The sequence below is a fragment of the Cylas formicarius genome, unplaced genomic scaffold (genome assembly GCF_029955315.1).
Source record: "Cylas formicarius isolate icCylForm1 unplaced genomic scaffold, icCylForm1.1 PGA_scaffold_10__41_contigs__length_53128322, whole genome shotgun sequence".
NCBI lineage: Eukaryota > Metazoa > Arthropoda > Insecta > Coleoptera > Brentidae > Cylas > Cylas formicarius.
This window is the reverse complement of record NW_026844214.1, coordinates 19,898,090-19,919,855: the sequence shown is the minus strand read 5'-3', so window position 1 is coordinate 19,919,855 and position 21,766 is coordinate 19,898,090. Positions and strand designations below refer to the sequence as shown.

Sequence of the window (21,766 nt, the reverse complement as noted above, 5' to 3'; positions counted from 1 at the left end):
TTGATACTCGTTCGATCTTGTTTTAACGCATTTCTAGCCGATTCTGTTAGCTTCAAATGAATATTATGTTCTTCCATAAGTTTTTTCTGTTCTTCATGGTTTTCTAATGCTTTGACTTTAATGTTTAATGTTAAAAGATCACATCTTTGGCATGTGTCTTTGCGCGGTTGGTGGAAATGTATATTAAAATCCTTTTTGAATATTCTATCATTAACTGCTTTTAAATTACGGTCTTCACAGTGAAGCTCATAAAAATTAAACATTTTATAGTCAGTTCGGGATAAAGATATTTTCTGTCGGGATTATGGATCCTAGTATGATGGGATTCAAATTTCGGGAAACTGTTAATATGGTTTTGAACAATCATATTTGTTTCATCACATATTTTTCTCGACGATCCAGGCAAACGCCCACGTAAATCGTTGCTAACGTTGTTAGATTTTAATACACGTTTCAATCGTCCTTCGCTTATTTGAAAAGTATCTAAAAAGAATTTTTTACAAACAGCAACTTTGCCTGTTTTAGAATTTAACCAATACGTAAAACTCTCATTTCTATATGAACCATTTCCGTTTCTCTGACGTCTTCTTTTTACAACACTGCTTCTGGTCACTTCGTATAGCATTATATTTTGCTTTTTAAAGTCTCCTAAGTTCCAAAACATTTCGAAAATACATTTTCTGTCTGTTTTAATTTTTTCAAACCTTTCAAGTCTTTTCGGCATTTTGTAAAACTTTGCAGGAATAATTTTTCCCGATTGTGTATCGTATCTTTTCCCCGAATTCCTTTTAATTTTACGAATTTTCAGTATATAAGTTGCACTTCTTTTGAAGGTGCTATTTTCTAAATTCTCATTCTCAATAACTTACTCTTTCTCTGTTGAAGAAAAATTAAATATTATTTTTTAAATTTTACTTTAATATCAAAACGTAATTTAAATTACCTTCATCACTGCTTTCAACATTTTGGGCCGCACTTTTTGACATAATCAATAAAATGTGGACTTAGGTCCCTTTCACAATTAGGATTTTCAGTATTTATTTATTTTGAAAATGTACGTGATATAAAATTTTCAAATATACTAAGTATATTTCCATACCTATTTATTTTTTTTGACAGTTCAGCATAAATTATAAATGTCATATGCTTAGCTATAGTTAAATCTTGTTATTGAAGTGTCAATAATATTTTTGTCGCAGTCGGTTTACAAATAATCAGACATTTTTCATCAGAAATAATACCGTTTTTGTTATTACCGTTTTAAGATTCAAGTTCATTGGTTTTTTTTTGCTTATTTTTACTTTTGACTTTGCTTTTTGGGTTACCTATTGAAAACACCTTTAACAATGCACCCTGTAAGAAAATACATATTTACTTTATAGTTAAATTTTGTATCAAATATGCGAACTGCAATTTATCAAACAGAAACACTAATTTTTACTTACTGCATCTAATTACGAGTGGGATTAGATTTGCTTTTTTGTTTAGCCTTTTGACACTCCTCCTTTATCTCCGTCCTTTCCATTGCCGACTCATCTCATCTTACTTTGTTGTGAATGAACCTTGATCAATTCTTAACTGTGCTCTGATCATTTATTGCAGATTAAGTCTACATTCTAACTGATTATAATTAATATTATTATTATTATATGAAATTTTTTCATCGAATCTGAAAAAAAGTCTCTATTTCCAATTTCAATATGTAAATCAAGTTAAATAAGGAAATATTACAAAACTAAACCAAGATTAATCACAGGGCCAACCACACAAAATGTGCAAGTTTTTTTAACAGAGATTGATTACTATCACAAAATACGTCGGCGATATGCGAGATACTATTGCAGATAGAGCAAATTTTGTGGGTGAGACAATGAAACAAAATATTGGACCTCAAAAATGCAAGATTGATGTTTAGCACATGAACGGAAAACATAGTTGCTCCAGAAGAAATGATCAGTGCAGCTTTGCTGAGTTTATGAAGAAACGATAGTGTAAGTCACGACACACAATCAAGAGCAACTCTCCTAACCTAGCGAGGAAATTCTTATACTCAAGGCCCCGTTGAGGATAAATACCATCCTCTCTAAACATACTTAAGAAACCGGCTTTGGACAGGGCCGTATGATCTGAGCTGAGACCTCGCATAAAACAAGGTTTAGAGTTTCGCAAAACAAACCCAAGGATTCTAGAGGCCCTGACTACCAAATGCTCAACATAACGACTAGAAGCGAAACTATCATCCAACACAACTCCACGATCGCTGAGTCTAGTAAGTCCCGTTCAGTGTGGAGCCCTTTATGATCGAGAGTAAGAAATAGTATGACATTGAGTAATGTTCAAATTCAGTCTATTAACCAGACACTACGGACTAAGCTCATCAATGCAGTCTTGTCTTCACAATCAGCGACAGTGTTAATGCGGTTAAATACTTTGAGATCATCAGCGTAGACCCTAAATTAAAGGCATCGGGAACGCCTGATGTGGCCACAAATAAATCTGACCTGAACCACTCAAGTTCAACAAACTGATTACGATAAAAGTGATGCCCAAAGTTAAAAATATGGAGGCGGGGTTTTGTTTTTAAGCAGTTTCAGTTAAGCTCTGAAGAAGCCAACAGGCGATTGGCGAAACAGCAAGTTCAACTCAACAAAAACCGACGCAGGAGGAATCTTCTGTGTCACGATCCCATAGGTATTTTCCAATACGGACTGCAGTAAATTTTCTAGCACGGCGGACGCCGAAAAAGCCTTATCTCATTCCGTTCTATTCCGACTGAACCCAATTTGGCAAGTTTTAATGTCCCGATCGTAAAAACTCAACTCTTCCCCGTGCTTATTTTTTTATCTCCTTTATAGCCGAGCACTCGAAAAGAACGGGCTGCGCTTTTTTCAAGAGTTATTTTAAGTGCAAATCATAAAAAGAATTAGTCAGGGCTATAACATCCGTACCCCTTCGAAATATAATATTCCAACATAAAGAAACCATTTGGAGTCTTTTTGAAAGAAAGTAATAAAGTAAACACGTGTGTCTGCTTTGCCGCGGCCAGCAAAATGCTCTTTTATTTAAACGCGTTTCATTGTTATTTAAATTGGCTTATCGGATAATACGCGGGTCGTTAAATAGATTTTATTGTAAAACTAATGCTGAGAGATGCGCTGGTATGAATTTGGTTTGGACAAGGCAAATCCTAAGAGTGATACATGGTTTTGTGTATTATCAGTTGTTTGCGCTAAATTTCAAGATTATTTTTACTTTTTATATTTTATTTACATATTTATTTATATATTTTACCTTTATTAATAATAAGACTGATTTAGAAATAGAAATCGTTATTACCCGCATAAACGACAAAATTTTTGTCCCAGCCTGTTTACCAATAAACAGACTTTTCTTGAGTTTCACAAAACATAAACAGTTTATTTATTTTTTATTGTTTATAGTTATTAAGTTTTATTGCCTTTTGGGCACTGGAAAGATGATTTAGGAAAGCAGACGTGCCATGTGCCGACAATTCTTCTATACATCGTGGCCATACACGTCAAATGAGCACGGAGGTCGTAAAAAGAACCAACCACCGTGAGCAATAGCTCCTACGTGCTCCCATATATCCTTTCAATACAACCAGCGCATTTCAACATGAGTGGAACACAGCTACGTATCGACAGATATCCAGGAGCTTACCCAGTTAGGTGTGAAATGGTGCAAACAACGAAAGTTAGTTATATTTTTAAACAGAAATAAAATCTTACATCCTGTCACGTTTCCCTACCTTCAGCAACTGGAACGTCCAATTTTTCAGTAAAACAATGCCAGACTATCTACCGCTGCATTTACTGGAGGCTAATTCTGACAAGTTAATGCAACCCTTCTGACCTGACATCACCTATTGAACAGGGATATGATAGGTTGAACGGGGTAAACAACCTTTCACTATTAGGTAGGATAATCCCGGAAGAACCTCTAACAGGTAGATATGGATCATTTGATTCGCAAGTATATCAGTTTATCGATATTATAATCTTGTATATATTCACTACTATTTCATACAGGAAGAGACATTTTCAGCGATTCAGCCAATTTACTCTTAGATAGATTTGACAGATAATTTACACAACAACGGCAAATATTGTTTTATTAAAAAGAAATAATTATGGTAGGTCATTTTACTGATTTGTTATTGATTTGATTATTGCCCTGAAATTTAACATTGTTATTAAGTACAAAGAAACTAATCAGTAAAATTTTTTACCGGAAAATTGCAGTTGTTTTTGGTACTTCCAGAAATTGTTTCGCAGAATATTTCACAAGTTAGAAACAAAATAATGACAAATGCTGTCTTTTTTTTTCTCTTCTTTTTTGATTATTTTCTATTGCTGTTAGAGCAATTTGGAGTGCGATAATTCATTCAGCAGGCCAGACTTGTTATAATCTAATTTATTTCACAATGTTAGGTTAATAAATAATGACGTTATATTGAAAAATGTGCTAAAAACGTGTTAAAGTAGCCCCATTTGATGGCAGTTATTATATAAATAAAATCTATAAATTATTTAATTATTAATTATAACAAATCTGGCCTTCTGAATCAATTGCTGAACTCCAAATTGCTCTAAAAACAATAGAAAAAAATCTAAGGATGTATGTCCAAATTACTAGGAGTCCGGGGCTACTTTGACAGAAATGTTAATTTCGATATAACACGCATTTTAAAACATCGCAGCACTAAAGAAGCCCCTCTAAAGAATTAAAAACCAATTCTTTGTTTTTCTTTTTTTGGTAAAGAAAAATAGTTTTTTTGACTGAAAAACTTTTATTTGAGGCAGTTCATCCTGCTCATTTCAAAAAGAAAACGTTTTAATTATCTTACAGGTATAAAAAAAAACAAATTTAGACAAGAAAAGAAACTCAAGAAAGCATCCTAATCTATGCTTTCCATACCTATAAAAATAAAACATAGATATTTACACGTCAAAAACAATAACAACATGGTATGTATAGGAACTGGTTTTCGCTTGTTGCCCCCATTTCTTTGAAAAAATCTACCAATAATGAGTCAAGAACTCGTTCAGTTTTCAGGAAATCCTCAACGAATCTTCATTAAGATGCCATCTTGCCATTGTGTACAGTCCGGCGGGATTTAAATCCTTATTTTAAATTTGTGTCTACAGTCTCTCAAACTTTGTTCCATAGAACCGAAAGTAAGGCTGGGAAGTGTTCTTTGGGTAAAGCCCCTGAATATCTACTCTTCTTTCGCCACTTGTCCAATATTTCGCACCACTTCTTCTAAAGGGTGCAAATACAGCCACATCTAGGGGCTGCATCAAATGGGTGGTATTGGCTGGAAAAGGTCACATATACATACTATTTAGGGTTGCTTTTATGACCTGCAGTGAAAAATGGCTAGCCAAGTTATCCCTAAATACAACGGCCCGTGTTATCTGGTTCCTCGGTAGCTAATATGTGGGGTAAAAGCGATTTAAAAAAAAATAGATCTATAAGGATCATATCGAACTATCCGGAAAGGTTGTTTCCCATAAACAGTGCCAGTGGGTTCTAAAGTACACCAGTTTTCATAGCGGCAGGATATCTCCAGCTGCATTACCACAGACCATTATGCTGATACAGGACCGAGAATCACTTTGTACTCGTTCTAACCTACGGAAGTTTTTGGGAACAATAACTTTCTTCGCTCCAGGATCATCAGCGATATAAGTTTCGTCGTCTTTGTAAAGTTTTTGTTATTAACTTAATCCTTCCTTTATGTTCTCAAAAAACTGAATTCGTGCGGAAGATTTTGTTTCTTAATAGAGCTTTCGACAAAATCGGGTCCAGGATAATTGTTTTTGAATTCACGTATTGTTTTTCCCTGTCTATCCAAAAATATTCTGACCACGGCAAGAATATCACACTTGGTTAAAGGGAAACCTCATTTTGCTACTTGTAATGTGTTACGAATCACTTGCTATTCACCGCTGCTGTTGTGTATACAAATGAACTGCGGAATGGTGGATGGAATGGAGTGTTATGTGTGGAATTTTATAAATTATTGCCGCCCTTTGGACAGGAATGGCCATTTAATAGCTTCAAATGTCTTCTTTAAGTCTTCACTCGAATGGTAACTCCGCGATTGCTGAACTTTTTCGTAATGTACTACCATTATTATATTAACATAAAGTTAAAGCAAGGAAAATAAAACAAATTAATAACAAAAAAAAATGGCTGGATGAGCAAATGGCAAATGGCAAATTGAAGTATCTAAGTCGTTGTTTATTTGCAACCACAACTAATTATTACACTGAAAATTATCAATTAAATTGCACCAATTACTAAACTCATTAATTAGTTCACGTGTCTCATTTGGCAAGGTCGTTGTCCGTTGTTATTCACAACCGATCCATAGGTCGTGTTAAACTGGGCTACTAGATAATAAGATGATTTAAAAAATGATTTTTATTGTTGCTAGATCATTATTTCATTAATAATTTTAAATAGTTAGTAATTTATTAAACCAACATTAAAATTATCCGAGCCTCAATGTTGATGAGTGATCCAAATAATTTAATCCAAATTCAAAGACCTGACTGCGGTTCTGTTTTGTTCTTAAAAAAATTCAGAGAAGGAATGTTATAACCTATCCTATATGTAAGAATAATTTATGGCAAATTTCGAGGAGCTGTCTCGCAAATCATATTCAGAAATTTTTAAAGCACAATAGAACGTAATAAAAGAGAAGCTTATAGGTATAATTATAATAGATTGGCATACTGTCGTAAAAACTTTAATTGTTGGGAACCAAACGGTGGTGTTAAAAATTATAGATTTAAATATTTTAGAAAATTAAACATAGGTGCGCGTCCATTTGTACGTGTCCACATATAGTAAGTGCGTTAAGTTTATATCGCTTCCATAAGAGAGAATTAAATATCCGACCAATAACCAAAGGTTCTAAGTTAATTTCAAAATGTTAATGGATTATTAAATATGGCGAAAACAAGTCGATAATTAGATAAGTCTCGACAGTTGCCAATTAAATATCTGCAATGGTTAACGAGTCTTTTTCGCCCATTTACTTTGTTCGTTTAATCTGCACAGTCAAATAAATATTGTCAATTCGATTAACCGTAGGCCAGCCGCCCATTAATAAAGCCGGAGCAACAAAATTATTACAAAGGTCAATTCATTCTTCTACCCTATTGGGTATTGGTACAATAGGTGCTTATTTCTCCCTTTCGCTGTATTTTTCAAAAAGTAATTGATTGGTTTAATTATTAAAAAGTCAGTCGCCATTAGGCAGCTAAACCTTTACACTCATCGGAGAACTGCCCTGATATTGTGTCTCTCATTAGTCAGCTTCGTTACCTCACCGCAAAATACACAAAAACTTATGGTCCGTATAAAAAGGATACGCTGATGAACTTCTTGAGTTACTGGTTACAAGGTACAACTGTAACAAGTTCAATGATCCAATATTTTTTTGTAATATATTGCTGTTATACGATCCATGCGGTGGAGAAGCTTTTTTAATTTATATTTTAATATCAAAAACAGGGTAATATTGTAAATTGAATCCACTTGTGTTGCATAGTTTTGCATTTTATTGCCCATGAAAATTTTAGTTTCAAAGTACATACTCTGGCTTTATTGCAAATTTTACCGTTTGTGCATCGTGTTTTGTAATGAAGTGGCACTTTTTTTGCAATTACTTTTGAGAAGTGCGTACTATCCCAAATGTATTGACTATTTGCGGGGTAAAATTTGTGCTCCAATTTAGTGGTCGCAAAATAAACAAAACATGTCTCGTATAGGCTATTTACTTTTTAATACATTTCAAATGAAGTAGGGTGGGTTGAAAGATTACTTTTTCAAATAGAAAGATCGAACTAATCACCGAATCGCACATTTTACTGCGCATTAATAAAAGTAGGTTTTCATGCCCATTGACTTTGAGAATACGGAGCTGGTACATATGGCAGCTTTCTAGGGCACCGATATCTGTGCCTCTAGGGATCTACCTTAGTGTATTTCAAATGGAAAATTAAGCGATACTGTTGTGTGACGAGAACCTCAATAAAGGGTACTCGGAGAAGCACATCTATATTTTCAGTGACATTTGAGCAGCTGTCCAGGCTTTTTTTACTGCCCAGAATAAGTGTGCTGATTTACTGCCCAGAATAAGTGTGCTGACTAGGGAGCGAGCCAGTTTACCGGCACTGATGTAGTTGAAGATTCTAATGGCCGGACAATCTACGCCTCAACAAAAAAAGTGGGTTCTCAGTATTAGTCGCGAGCGACTGCGAGTCCTGGTAGGAATCCTAACAAATCATTGCCACCTAAAAAGGTACCTTCATATCATGGGCAACAACAGGACACGTATGCTATGTTTAGAAGTAAAGGACATTCCAATTCATCTCCTAACCAGCTGCGCACCAGTAGGGGTGATCCGATTAACGGGTACTATAGGTTCAATTAATTAAGTCCGAGAAACTCTCCATAAAAGAGATACTGTACCTCCTGAAGATTCTTTTAGGTGAGGATGTGCGGGTATAATGGATCGGAAGCTCTGAATGCAGACCCCTTAGGACAGCGACGTCATGCAAATGGAATAGGAATAAGGGAGAATTATTAGCTCAACTTCATTGAACGATTAGCAGATTAGTAAAACATACTAAAAATTTTAATACCCTATTCGGAGTATTTATATATATTCAATACCTAAATCAAGAATTCCCAATTTATTTGGTTTTGTGAATTATTTTTCTATTTATCCATTATCATAAATTTTGGTCATACCGAACAGAATCTTCAGTTTTATTACTCTGCGCCATTTATAAACAGACCGAAAATTAATAAAATATGCATCCTAGCGGAAAGCATGACGTTCGTACGACTACTTCGGCTGCAAAAAAATTTTCGAAAATCCCGTTACAGTACCGAGTAGCGCGTAATAATTTAATTAACTCCGCGGCAGATATAATCACTCAATTTCACTTAATCGCGCCACCCCACTCCGAAACAAGTACGTACTTAAGCTTAACGGCGCTCATAAACGAGACATAAGTTGCGTTTTTATTAATCTTAAAAACTTGTTTTGACTTCGCATCGGGAAAGAAATCTAATTTATTAGGTATCAAGTCGTTCGGGTTAATTTTAAACAGTTTCGCCACGGACCTAAACTAATCTCCAGCGTATCCAGTTGCCAGCCGCCGCTGCAACGGCTGCATATATTATACCCCAAATGCAATATTTTACAAACGCTATAAAATGGATATAAAGTGCGTTTTACGAGTCCGGTTAACGTTGCGGTACGGCGAACGGCTATGGCCCAAGTTATTCCCTTTTGGTCAGTAAAATTTATTATTTCTCCATCCGGCTCGTAGCTAATTAAACCGAAAAACGAATTTAATTTTGTTAAATTGTAAAACGGCGGCTGTCCAAACTACACCATTGACGGCGCTGTTAACGTCGCACATTAGTCTTGCTGATTTCCCGAAAACGGCCGGTTTTTATTTTACGTCTGAGACATTACTCCCCTTTTTATTGTTTAACTTACAAGTCTTCTTGCGTTTGGTGATGAGCGAATGTAGTGCGAACTGTTAAGATTTGCCGCGTGCCGGACGTTAAGTAATTTTAATTTGAAAATAGAATTTTTCTACGCTCTTCTGTAAAATATATAAATTATACACCGATCTAGCGTGCGGAAAGTGTCATTTCAACACGTGAGTTTTGTTTCCCACGGATCCAGCAATCGGATGTTTTAGGATATTTTACCGGACTGCTTGAATCTTGACGTTTGTCAATTCTGACGGACATGTTAGTGAAATGTATTGGTGTTGTTTTGCAAAAATATACTCAAAAACTCATGGTCGTAGAAAAAGTATAGTGTGCAACAAATTATGTGATTGAATAAGCAGATGACTACAAGGAATCTAGCTTCAGTTCGCATAAGAACGTATAAATATGTGTACACTGTACTTTCTAATCAATTCTCCTTGTAACGGCTTAATGTAAAGCTCGTAGCTCTGTTTGTAAAACAAGAAAGAGGTTGCTTTTAAAAACGAGACCCGTCGTTTGAAAACCTTAACTAACATGTTTGGTAAACTTTTTAAGTCACTCGTTTATTAAACACTCGCTCCACTTTCTCATGCCAAATAAACTCGAAACTAGTCGCATAATACACTATTAATAATAGTAATGTTTATTATTCCAAATTATAGTATGTAAGTACATGCCAAGTTATATAAAGCTAAACAAAGGAATGATGGCGCTTGACGCAACTTCCTTTCCAAAGGAAGGTGCTGGTGAAGCCAACTAAACTTATAACAAAGAAATAACACATATAACAACATTTCATATTCGCCTTAAATACAATAATTGAAGTTTACCTTATGTAGAGAACTATATAGAAGAATGACAGGATACAAATAAAAAGAAAGGAAAGAAGAAAGTTAAAATGTAGTGCAAATTATCAACGCGTCAAAAATTTGCATTCCATGCGCCTTTTGAATGAGCCTATAGATTGGGTAAACTCATTTATTTTATACTTATTAATTATAACCGCAATCTGATAGGAAAAACACTTTTTGAAAAATTCTTTTTTATGAACAGGTATAGTTAACAAATGTTGTTTACTAATATTTATGTGCTTCTACATGTACATTTTCACTTAATTATTTTGTAATACAGACATACCGAACGCAAAGTACGTCGCTAAACGATGGAAGCCATCCCAACTCTTCAAGCTTATAGGAAACTCTTTGCCTCCGTCGAATTACAAATATTAGCCTTATACAAGAATTTTGGACTTTTTGTATCCTTTTAATGTCAATAGAATCCAGAAATGATCCGTATATTGTATCAGCAGAATTAAAATGTGATATTATTAAAGTTTCATACAAAAGTGATTTAGATCTTGATCTTAGATGATTTAGAAAATGCTTTTTTTATACATAAAGTTAAGTGTTCTTCAAATTTTAAATTCACATCAATAACAAGACCTAAGTTTTTGCTTGAATTTTTAAATGAGATGGTACTATTCCTCAATCTGAGTTTTATATGTTCCGTTAACTCTTCTCGCATGTTATCATTACAAAATAACAGGGATGCAAATTTGAATGTGGTCGCCGTCTTTAAGTATCTGTCACAAATTTTTAAGAAATAGTCCAAGTCAGATTTTAGAAGGTCGTTAGCAGTATTTAGCTGTGGGGAAAAGGACGTGTAAATCTGGGGATCGTCTGCGTATAAATGATACAATACTGAAAAGAATTTACGAAGTTAAACGTATATATACTATAAAGGATACTCTAAAGGATCCTTCCTTGAGGGTTGTCCTATTCTAACCTTAACTATATCTGAAGAGCAGCCATCGTAACCGACCCTCTGATGCCTGTCGGACAAAAATGACAATACTAGTGAGAAGGCAGCCTAATTAAAACCAATATACCTTAAAATAGATATTAAAGTACGATGATGAATCATGTCAAAGAATTTAGCATAATCACGCATAACTAGCACAATTCTTATCTCGTGCTTTTACTACGTCATCCATATGAGTCAAAACCGACACGCAGCTGTAACCTCTTTTAAATCCAGCCTCTCTACGGGGGATAATCTGATTTGATGTTAGGTATGGAAGAATTTGAGATTCCATTACTTTCTCTGCAACTTTTGAGAGTATCGGTAATATTAAGATGGATAGTAAGTGGTTAAATTCAGTTGTATTGTTAGTTTTGAGTATCGGGATAACGTTTGGAAGCTTCCGGCTTCTGGGAACATACCATGCTTGAACGGAGTGGTTAACTAAATAAGTAATATAGGAAATAATAAAAGGACAATAAATAATTAGCAGTAATAAGAGTAGTATTTAACTTATCTGTTCCAAATGCTTTGTCTCAATATTCAGAATAATATTAGAAAAAGTTTCCTCAGAAACATTTATAAATGAAAAAGTCTTATCCATGAAAGAATTACTGTAATAATAGTTCATATTAAGACATTGCAAACGTATTAGGCACTCGCTCCACTGCTCTTCGCTCGCTCCACAACAAAACTCGTGATTCAAATGCCGTTTACCAAACTTGTTGCATAATACATATAATAATAAAATTGCCGATTATACGCCGATCGAGCTTGAAGAAAGTGTCGTTTTATGTCGGTTTCATTGCCTATAGCTGGGAGCCACTTCGGACATTTTCAGGATATAACCTACGCTAATGGTCGTACAAAAAGAACAGTATGCAACACGTTTGCAACCATTTAAGTCACTCGTTTATTGAACACTCACTCCGCTCTGCTCGTGCGAAAGAAACTCGTCACTCAGATGCCGTTTACCAAATTCAATGCATAATATCCTATTCCTCACTGCCTACTCAAGCTTACACAAAATGTCCCTTTAAGACGTCATCGTTAGCCTCGTTACCAACAGCACAGAAAGAAACGCAGTCCAAAAGTCCAAATTTTAGAATGTCTCAGCCTTGTTATCACCGGAAAATCGGTCAGAAGCTATACCATATTCGTTTGTAATATAATTATACTATTTAGCACCAATTCATATTTGTCGATAATGCGTTTTGTAATTAATTAGTAGTTTTTTCTTTGGCATTAGACTAGTTTGATGCATTATTTATTATTATTATTTCAGCTTAAATACTCTTTTTAATATCTTGCGATTTGTGGATGCTTCGCAAAGCAAGTAGTTTACCGTACTCTGTTGTAAGTCGAAAGACTTTTAATAGCTTTGGAGTATGGGACTTCATATAAATGGGCCTAATATACACTTATCGTCTGTATCTTACTATGACAGACATAAAAACAACTATTTTGAGTTTGCAAAGGATCAAAAAGGTTACATTGTCGTCACGTCATACGTCACTTAGCAAATGTATTAGTGCTGTTTTGCAAGAATATATGCGAAAGCGCGAAGGACTTAAAAAAAATGGTACGCTTAAAAACTAGTTGACAATTTCCTTCAATGACTCGTTTTTCAAACGCTCATTTGTTGCATAATGTACTACTATATACAACCTACTATAAAATATCCAATTATGCACGGTTCAAATCACTTTATGCTGTCAGCGTCGTTAGTCATGGTCGCCCGACATTTTTCTGGAATTTTAATAAGGGATTTGGGAGTGGTCCGATGCATTCGATAGATTCTAGCCATGGTATTTCGAAATTTGTCATTTATGACATGTCACCCTGCGAATGGATTCGTGCTGTTTTGCACGACTCTATCCAAACACAAACGGATCGCAGAAATCTCGTTAGTCACTCTTCCGCAGTCACTAAATACGCTAAATACAATACGAATAATATTGCATAATACACTATTTGCAATCACAACCAATCAACTTCAGTATTGTCCACTATATAGGAATAATAAGTACCGCGCGTTCAATGGATCTTGATCAGATTTAAACTTTTTTGTTTTTAGAGATATCAAAGTAAACAAAAAAACAAAATGTAGGAGTGGTAGCCAGGTTCTTTCCAAGTGACGTATAAAACAAAACACTATGAATTTTCAAATAATTTCAAAGAGTGTCATGACTGACAAATAAAAATATGTTTATTATTAAAATATTAGTAAACAACGTTGATGGTTGAATTATTGTCCAAGTCATGATTGTTAAAGTTGTTTTTCGCGAACTTAGCATCCGTGAAAGGAGTGATATGCTTCAAGTATACTTTCTAAATGCTTTCAGAATAATAAAAGTGCAACCGCAGCTCGTCGTCAGTATATTAGTCTTTATCCAAAGCGCCGAGCTCCGTCAAAACAGAGATTTTCAAAGCTGGCAAAGAAATTTGCAGAAAACGGTAACGTATTAAACGCTAAAAAGGTATGCCGGAATCATAATATTTTAAATAAAGAAAATAAGGCAAACACATTAGGAATCTATGAAGTACATGCACTATCCTCTATGACTAGACTATATGAAGAGACAGGAATTTATAATGCATTTAAATTTCGTAAAACTCAAAAACTAAGTGCAGAACAATGTCAAAGGAGGATGCAGTTTTGTTTGGATTGTTTAAATATACATAATGAGAATAACAATTTTTTGAAAAACATTTTTTGAACTGACGAAAAGTCGTTCACTACAAGAAAGGGTTGTAATAGACAAAATACGCGATATTGGTATTTAAATAATCCCAAACAAATACACGAAACAAAAACCCAGGTGTACCAATCAATTAATGTCTGGTGTGGTGTCATAAATGGGCATATTTTGGATCAGATATTTATAGATCATTATTTGCAACTGTTAGAGCACCATACAACAATACATAGAAAATTTACCCCTAAATGTATCAGCGCTGGTTAAAAAAAAAGCAAGACGATTCCCTTCCTCACGATGTTGTGCAAGTTACAAATTTTCTTGATAGGGAACAGCGAAACTATGGATTGACCAGCCAACAGCCCCGACTTAACATTAATGGATTTTTTCTTTTGGGGACACATGACGTGCACAGAACTCCTTGTAATAATGTCGTGGAGACAATCCGGAAACGTTACTAAATGCAAGACATTATACGACTAGAGTGTATGGGCATCAGCAACAGAGCAGCAGTACAGCAGTATTTAGAATAGTAAAGAATATTTTACTTTACTGTGTCTTGTCATTTTTAGTGTTTTTGTTCTACTTTAATTTGTAAATAATTATTCTTGTTGCAGTCAGTCACGCCACTCTTTGAAATTATATAAAAATTTCTTATTTTTGCCGATTTTTCATAAACGAGTGGACTAAAATATAAAGTGTGTAATTAAACAAATATATAATATACAGGGAGTTCAATTTAAAAAAATATTATGTAGATTTATATGTCAGAAAATTCATAGTGTTTGTTTTATACGTCACTTGGAAAAAAAAAACTTGGCTACCAATCCTACATTTTGTTTTTTGGTTTACCTTGATATTTCTAAAAACCATCTCTAACCAATTAACTAACGTTCATGCTGTACGGTATTTTTTTGGTTAATTTTAGTCGGTTAAGTTTAAGTTTTATTCCCAATGGTGTTTTTTCAAATATAAAACAAACTATCTCTTTTGAACCAAGTATTCCATATTTTGTGTTTACTTACCTACTTTAGAAATCTTTGGCCGATTTAGAAATTCTTCAGTCAAGAGGGAATGAAAGACACAATGTAGCTCAATGTATACATACAGAAAGTCCCAATAATTGGATTAAAGTTCACTTTAAATGGGGGCTATTTCCAGCGTTGTTGGTAATTTAGAGAGATCGGACGTTTTCGAAAGCTTTTCAGCTCGAAGCTGACATTTGTGACACCTTGCGCACCCCATATCACTAGTTATCTAGGTATTTTAGAATAGAAATACACGATTAAAGGGGGGTTTGGTTACACTCTGGTAAATATTTTATTAGTCAAAATTAGAACCTAAAAAGTTTCTATTTTAACCAGAATTATTTAAAGTTATCTCGAAACTCCGAATTCTTAAATGGGATGATAATTAATTATAAAATATTTTCCGGATCGCTGTGATGCTGAAAAAGAGCTACACCTTGGATTGTTGAAAGAGACAATCTGTATAAATCACTATATATCGTTATTACTTTCTGATAGTTTTTGTAAAATATTTCCATATATCAATCACAACCGCTTTTCGAGATATTATTTATTGAGAGGATTTAATAATAGAAAACCGCTGCAGATGAGTAAACAGTGATTTGTTAACAAAAATGACCCCAAAGTGATAGCGAAGAAAAAAATGAAGCAATATACATGTAAAAAATCAAAACTGTCGCAACTTTTCGATACACGAAACAAAACCATGATACTGAAAATATCTGAGATTGAAAAAGGAGAACTAAAAACCTACGTGGCTAAATTTTCAGCAAATTCTTAAGTAAGGTTTTCTTAAATCTAGCGACGCAACATTTTAAGCATAAAAATATGCATTTTGAAATTTCTAAAAACGATGTCCTCGCGTCTCCACGTTTTGTCCTCCAAGGGAGAAACAAATTTTTAATTTACATCACCCTTTACAGAAAAAAAATTATGCCCATTTAATTTATTTATAATCAATAAACGCGGTATTAAAATGACAATTTATACTTTTTGCCAGCGATAAATATTCGCCTACGCGACACGTTCTACTGCAAGTGTATTTGCTTTATACCACGAGAAAATAAGTGCCCTATAAAAACCATAATTTACGTTCAACCATCACTTAAGATTAATATGGATACTAAAACCTGTGCCAGCGCATCGTTTGTGCAGACGTAAGCGGATACGTGCATTCTTCAGATCATCACCTTGTGGAAAAATACTAGGTAATTAAAATTGGAAGATACAAATCTTTGCTTTGCGCTGGTCACTACAACATAAATCAGCAAGGCACAAGAAAAGCAATGCCTAATAATAAAGTGGAATTTGAAATAACATTTTTATTTGAGTTATGAGCTAAAAGCTATGGGAACAAAAAGTAGTTTTATATGCAATTATAATTAATATATACAAATCCACAAATGAAGAACACCATCGCTATCAAATAAGGTGACCGTGATTGCAGATTACTTCCCGTAAGCAATCTGACATTGCAAATTGAAACAGTTGCTTTGTATCTCAAAAAGTTAAGAAGCTAACCAAAACTAACTTTGACAGTCATTTCCGTTACTATTTTAAATAACATCCACGCGTTCTAGCTGATAATACAGACATATTTATTTTGAAAAATGTAACTTTCCAAATTTTTTCAACATACATGTTCTCTATATCGACAAAAACAGAAGAAAATTCTTTAATGAATTATTCAATTACCAAAGGCATGTAAAACTAGCCAAAAACAAGATATTTAAAATCTGTTAAGGCCACTTTCCACGGTTGGATGGTTTGTTATTTTTATCAAAATGAAAACTTTTTTTGTTCAACTTCCTACTCTAAAATATTCAATTACCGATCAAGCGTGCCAAAATTGTCACTTTAATAGCTCAGCTTCATTGCGCCCAGTTGCGAATCACATTTTGACGTTTGTGAATAGTGATAACCAGTCAGTGCTGTGTGCTGTTAAAAAAAAAGGTACCCAAAGACTAACGGTAGACGAAATATAAATTTAATTCACTCATTTATTAAGCCTCTACCCCCCTCCACCCCGCTTGTGATAAATCAAACTGTAAACAAAACGGTGCTTCTTAAACTTGCTTAAAAAACATCAAAAGACAGTACAAAAAGGCCGTGCTGGCGGATAGAATCAACATGTATATGCCGAAATGACTATTTAAGTACTCTAACTACACACTACGAAAAATTGTGTCCAACATACAAGGTTTCCTAAAAGTTTCTCTTTTGGGATATATGGGGGCTTTATACATGTACGTTTTAAAATTAATTTTGAATTAATAAAAGTTTTTTAACGCTTAACACATATTATGTATATTTAAACAATTATTACCTCAAGGAGATTGGCATCGTTTGATGCTTTCGGAGGCGTTATTTAAATAAAAGATCTTTGAAGAAGTTTTTCTTATTATATATTTGTTATATATTATTTATAGTTAGCCTTGATTAGTAATTTCTAGTTATAGCCTGAATAATTACTTTTTAAATTTTTGAATTTTTTTGAAAATGTTATTATTATAACAACACGAATACATTCACTGACATGACCGTCAGAATTGACAAACGTAGAAATTTAAAGCGTGGGAAATATCTCCGAAAACATCCGATTGCTCCCAAATCCGTGCGGTAAAATCCCGGAAATGTCCGAAGTGGCTCGGATTCGTGGGAAACGAAACTGTTGTGATAAAGCGATGCTTCCGGCACGCTAGATCGGTGTGTAATTAGGTATTTTACAGATGGGAGTAGAAAAAATAAGTAATTGTATATTTTTATTTCAAAGGACATATTCTAGATATTTTTGCTTTTTTGAATTCAAAATTTTAGACATATCGTCATATACCTAAATTTCACCGTTGCTGAGATATTTAACATCTTACGTTAAAATTTTTTAAAAATTTCTCTCTATTAACTAATTCTGTAGAAAAGAGTCTGTTCTGCAAATTTAGTTACTAATTCGTGGGTGTTTTAAAGAAGCCGAAATTCATTACATTATTTGGATTATTGAGATTCCGTAGATTTACATCTAAAATTGGACACCGTACATAATTATAATGCGACCAAAAATATAGTGCATTTATTGCTTTGACATTTTAAGTATTTTACAGTTCCTTAAACGCAGGACCGTGGTAAAACCTATCCCAACAGATGTTTATTTTACTTTAATATTAATTATTAATTAAGTAGGTCTTGTATGAGATGGATCGTAACGAATATTTGTTGAAATTTTTATTTTAAACGTAAGTGAACCGTTTTAACCGTTTTAAATTTGATGCTGCGAGGTATTTTCGATTAAGTAGAAGAGTTTATGATAAAATCAGTTGATATGTATCGTTCTTAAAAGTTTAATCTAAATTGCAATATTTTCGGAGGTATTTCATTGTGATCCTTGAAGTTAATACGTATGTACCTCATTCTCGAGCATTCATCCTGCGAGGCTGTTTTCACTAGATAGTTCAACGGGTAAGTTTGAAAATAATCATTTTTGTCTAGTGTGCCTATTGATTAACACCATTCTGGTTCTTGTATTTTTGTGTGTCCTACATAGTTCTTCGATTTGTAAACAACAGTCTTTTTTAAGACTGCATATTCGCGGTAGATAAAGGTACGTCATAACAATACAGCAGATGTTCCCCTGTTAGAAGAAGACATGGAAAATAACGCAGAATTTGAAGACGAAGTGCAGATGGTAGTCGAACCTAATGACAATTTAGAAGACGAACTACCTCAGCAAATAAAAAAACTGATCCATTTGTCTTCGAATGCTAAAGAAATTGTTTTGAATGTTTACAATTTTATAAGAAATTCAGAAGGAGAAGCAGCAATAAAAACAAGTGACATGACCAAAGTTCCAAAAAGTCAACTGTGATAAAAATTGTGGCAAATGGGATAGTCAACCGGAATTAAACATTAGTTGTGCCAAAGAGTCGTTGCGTACTTTTTCGAAGAAAATGAATTTTCAGTTCCGAACAATTAATAAACGCCACGTGCTTATGGAATCTCAAAGAATTTCACAATGGAGGGTGGATTATTTAAATGTAATTGAAACATTTCGAGAGTAAAATAAGCCAATAGTGTATTTAGACAAAACGTGGTTCGACACTCACGACACAATACAAAAAGGATGGTGTGATAACTCATATAAGAAGAAATAACACTGCAAAATTGAGTGATAGTACCATAAATGTAATTCGACAAGAGGTAGTTAAAACATCTAGCTGTGAAAAACGAGTAATAAAAGAAGAAAATAGTTATCGAGAACGATTAGTGGCGGAGTTGGATAATGACGAATTTTTAAGTGACTGATACTTTATTATTATTATATTAAATATTTTGAATATTAATAATGATACTATATAGAAATGTAATGAAATAGAACTGTTACTTTGTAGTAATTCTTTTATGTACATGTGAAAAAGATTGAAAACGCGCTTGTTAGTGTAGGTAGATTAATTACTAGGACGGTCCTAGAATGGTTACGGGTAAGGGTCTGCTAGGCAGGGTGTTCTATAAGGGGCTGCGGTTTTGGAGTAATAAACAGTAGGCAAAGTTAATCACGGGGTCGGTTGTAAAAGCACTATATTCCTGGTCTAAGTATACTTAAAAACTTACCCTATCCAGATCGACTCAATGGCCTTAAGGGCGTAGGTGACGAGCAAGCTGGTGGTGGCAATGTGGACGGTAACAGCGTAGGCGCTTGATGGTAGAACGACATGGAGGACAGGTAGACTGGAGGGTAAAGTGCGGCATTGTACAGTGCCGGGTACTGTACATGATGGTAAGAGTACCGGGCAGCTTGAACTGCAGCCATCGCTCGACATTCCAAAAACGCTAAAATTAGAATAGACCCATAACATCTTTTTTGCACCAATTTGATTAAAACAGCAAATTAAAATGTTTGTCGGCACACCGCCATAGAGAACTTTCGTCGAAATGAACTAACTTTTCTTACTTTACAGCGTCATAAAACCCTGCGATAGTGTCAATGGCAGGCGAGTCTGAATAACTAAACCCGACATGCGATTCTACACCTCAGATATCCTGAACTATACGCCTCCAGACAAAACATTTACGCGAAATCGATAACTCGTAAAATCATTACAGATAGGGGTTCAGAATTTCAGAGGTCCGATTCAAACTGACCTTTTAGTTGAGCCCTATGCAATCTTATACTTCGGGTCATAACTTTTATATGGGCTTGACTCAGCAGCAAACTAGCCAGCTTTTAAATTAGAGATCATAAAACGGCCACAAATTTAAATCAGGTTAAATTGTGTCTTTGAGACGGCCGCTTCGTCGATCGTAAATCTTCGTTCGAAAATCGTTTTTGTTTCTCTTTGTATCGGGGCGTATATATAAGGTGGTTCACGTTGAGTACCCTAAGAACATTTTAGAAGAACTGTAGAAGTATGACATTTTCAAATTTGATTTACTGCCATTAATTGGTGATTTCAAAAATGTCCATAAATATAGATGTCATTTTAACAGAAAAGCAGGGTTTTCGGCCAAATTACAGATTTTCACGAAATGAAATACGCAGTAAAATATTTGCCACGTCGATAGGTGTCTTAAAATTCAGTGCTCAGATTTTAGGAAAATATTTTTTCAGTTGAAGTTCGAATATCTAGGTCCAGTTAAACTTAAACTCATGCTGAAAATGTGTTGATTCTACAGCATCAAGATTCTTAGAATCCCGCAAATTAATAGTTTTCCAATTAAGGATTCCTCGTCTTGTAGTGTAGTGTCATCGGAGAACAGAATCTTTTTAAGGAAATTTGAATTTTCGGTTCGCACATTTTGTAAAAATTGAGTAGCCGAGATGGTAAATCTTGCAACAATAATAGTTGAACCGAAATATAATGATATTTCACTTAAATAGTTGTAAAGATTTCTAAAATGTTCAAGATTGGGTTGCCTTCAATTTTGGGTATGGTTGTAAATACTTCCGGAGGGCCCGAGAATCATCGATTATCAACTCTCTTGTTTACAGAGCCGTAACTCTATTTCAGCCGGAGTCACTGAACCCAGCATTAAAATACTTTACCTCTGCTTTCCTCTCTAAATAATTTCCACAATAAAGACATTAAGCGTTCCATCACAAAATACACCACAACGTTCCATGAATCAAAAAACAATCTCACATTTGCCACTATTTTCCTTCCTTACATTCAAAACATCACTGACCACAAATAAAAAGTTCTTAAGAAATATAACGTCACAACCCAATTTACCACAAAAATCTATCAACATATTCGATCCGCCTAAAACAAAATTCCATTTGAGATGCCAGGAGTTTACAGCATTCCGTGCATGTGTGGCAAAGAATACCTTTCGGTTATTAAGGAAAATACTCTGGGCATAGCACAGGGTAGTATTTTTGGCCTAATTTTATAGGTAAAGAAAGGATCGGTAAAGAAAATATGAATATTGTGAAGAATACTAAATTCTTAGGTTTACAATTTAACGAGTTTCTTGAATGGTCTGAACATATTAATTATTTACTAAATAAACGAAATTTAATTTGTTAGGGAATTAGAGTTGTTGCAAACTCTATGAATATGCAAACTAAAAATTAGCTATTTTGCAAACTTTGAGTCGCGCATGAGGTATGGAATTACTTTTCTGGTCAACTATAGAAAATTCGTACCTAAAAAAATGGAATTTAGATAGAGTTGGAGAGGGGTGTTCAAGGCCGTG

General features: G+C 34.2%; 1 protein-coding gene across 4 annotated transcripts in view; it reads right to left on the bottom strand.

Moving 5' to 3' along the window:
- The window catches only part of LOC132695699 (protein doublesex), a 222,805-nt gene that overhangs the window by 28,310 nt on the left and 172,729 nt on the right, over nucleotides 1-21,766 (bottom strand). For all 4 annotated transcript variants that reach the window (XR_009617870.1, XR_009617872.1, XM_060660124.1 and 1 more), the window contains exon 4: nucleotides 19,682-19,900. Coding sequence is in view for 2 of the 4 variants with exons in the window: in XM_060660124.1 (XP_060516107.1) it covers nucleotides 19,683-19,900 (218 nt within the window). In the remaining 2 variants the exon portion in view is untranslated. The remainder of the gene's footprint in view (nucleotides 1-19,681; nucleotides 19,901-21,766) is intronic.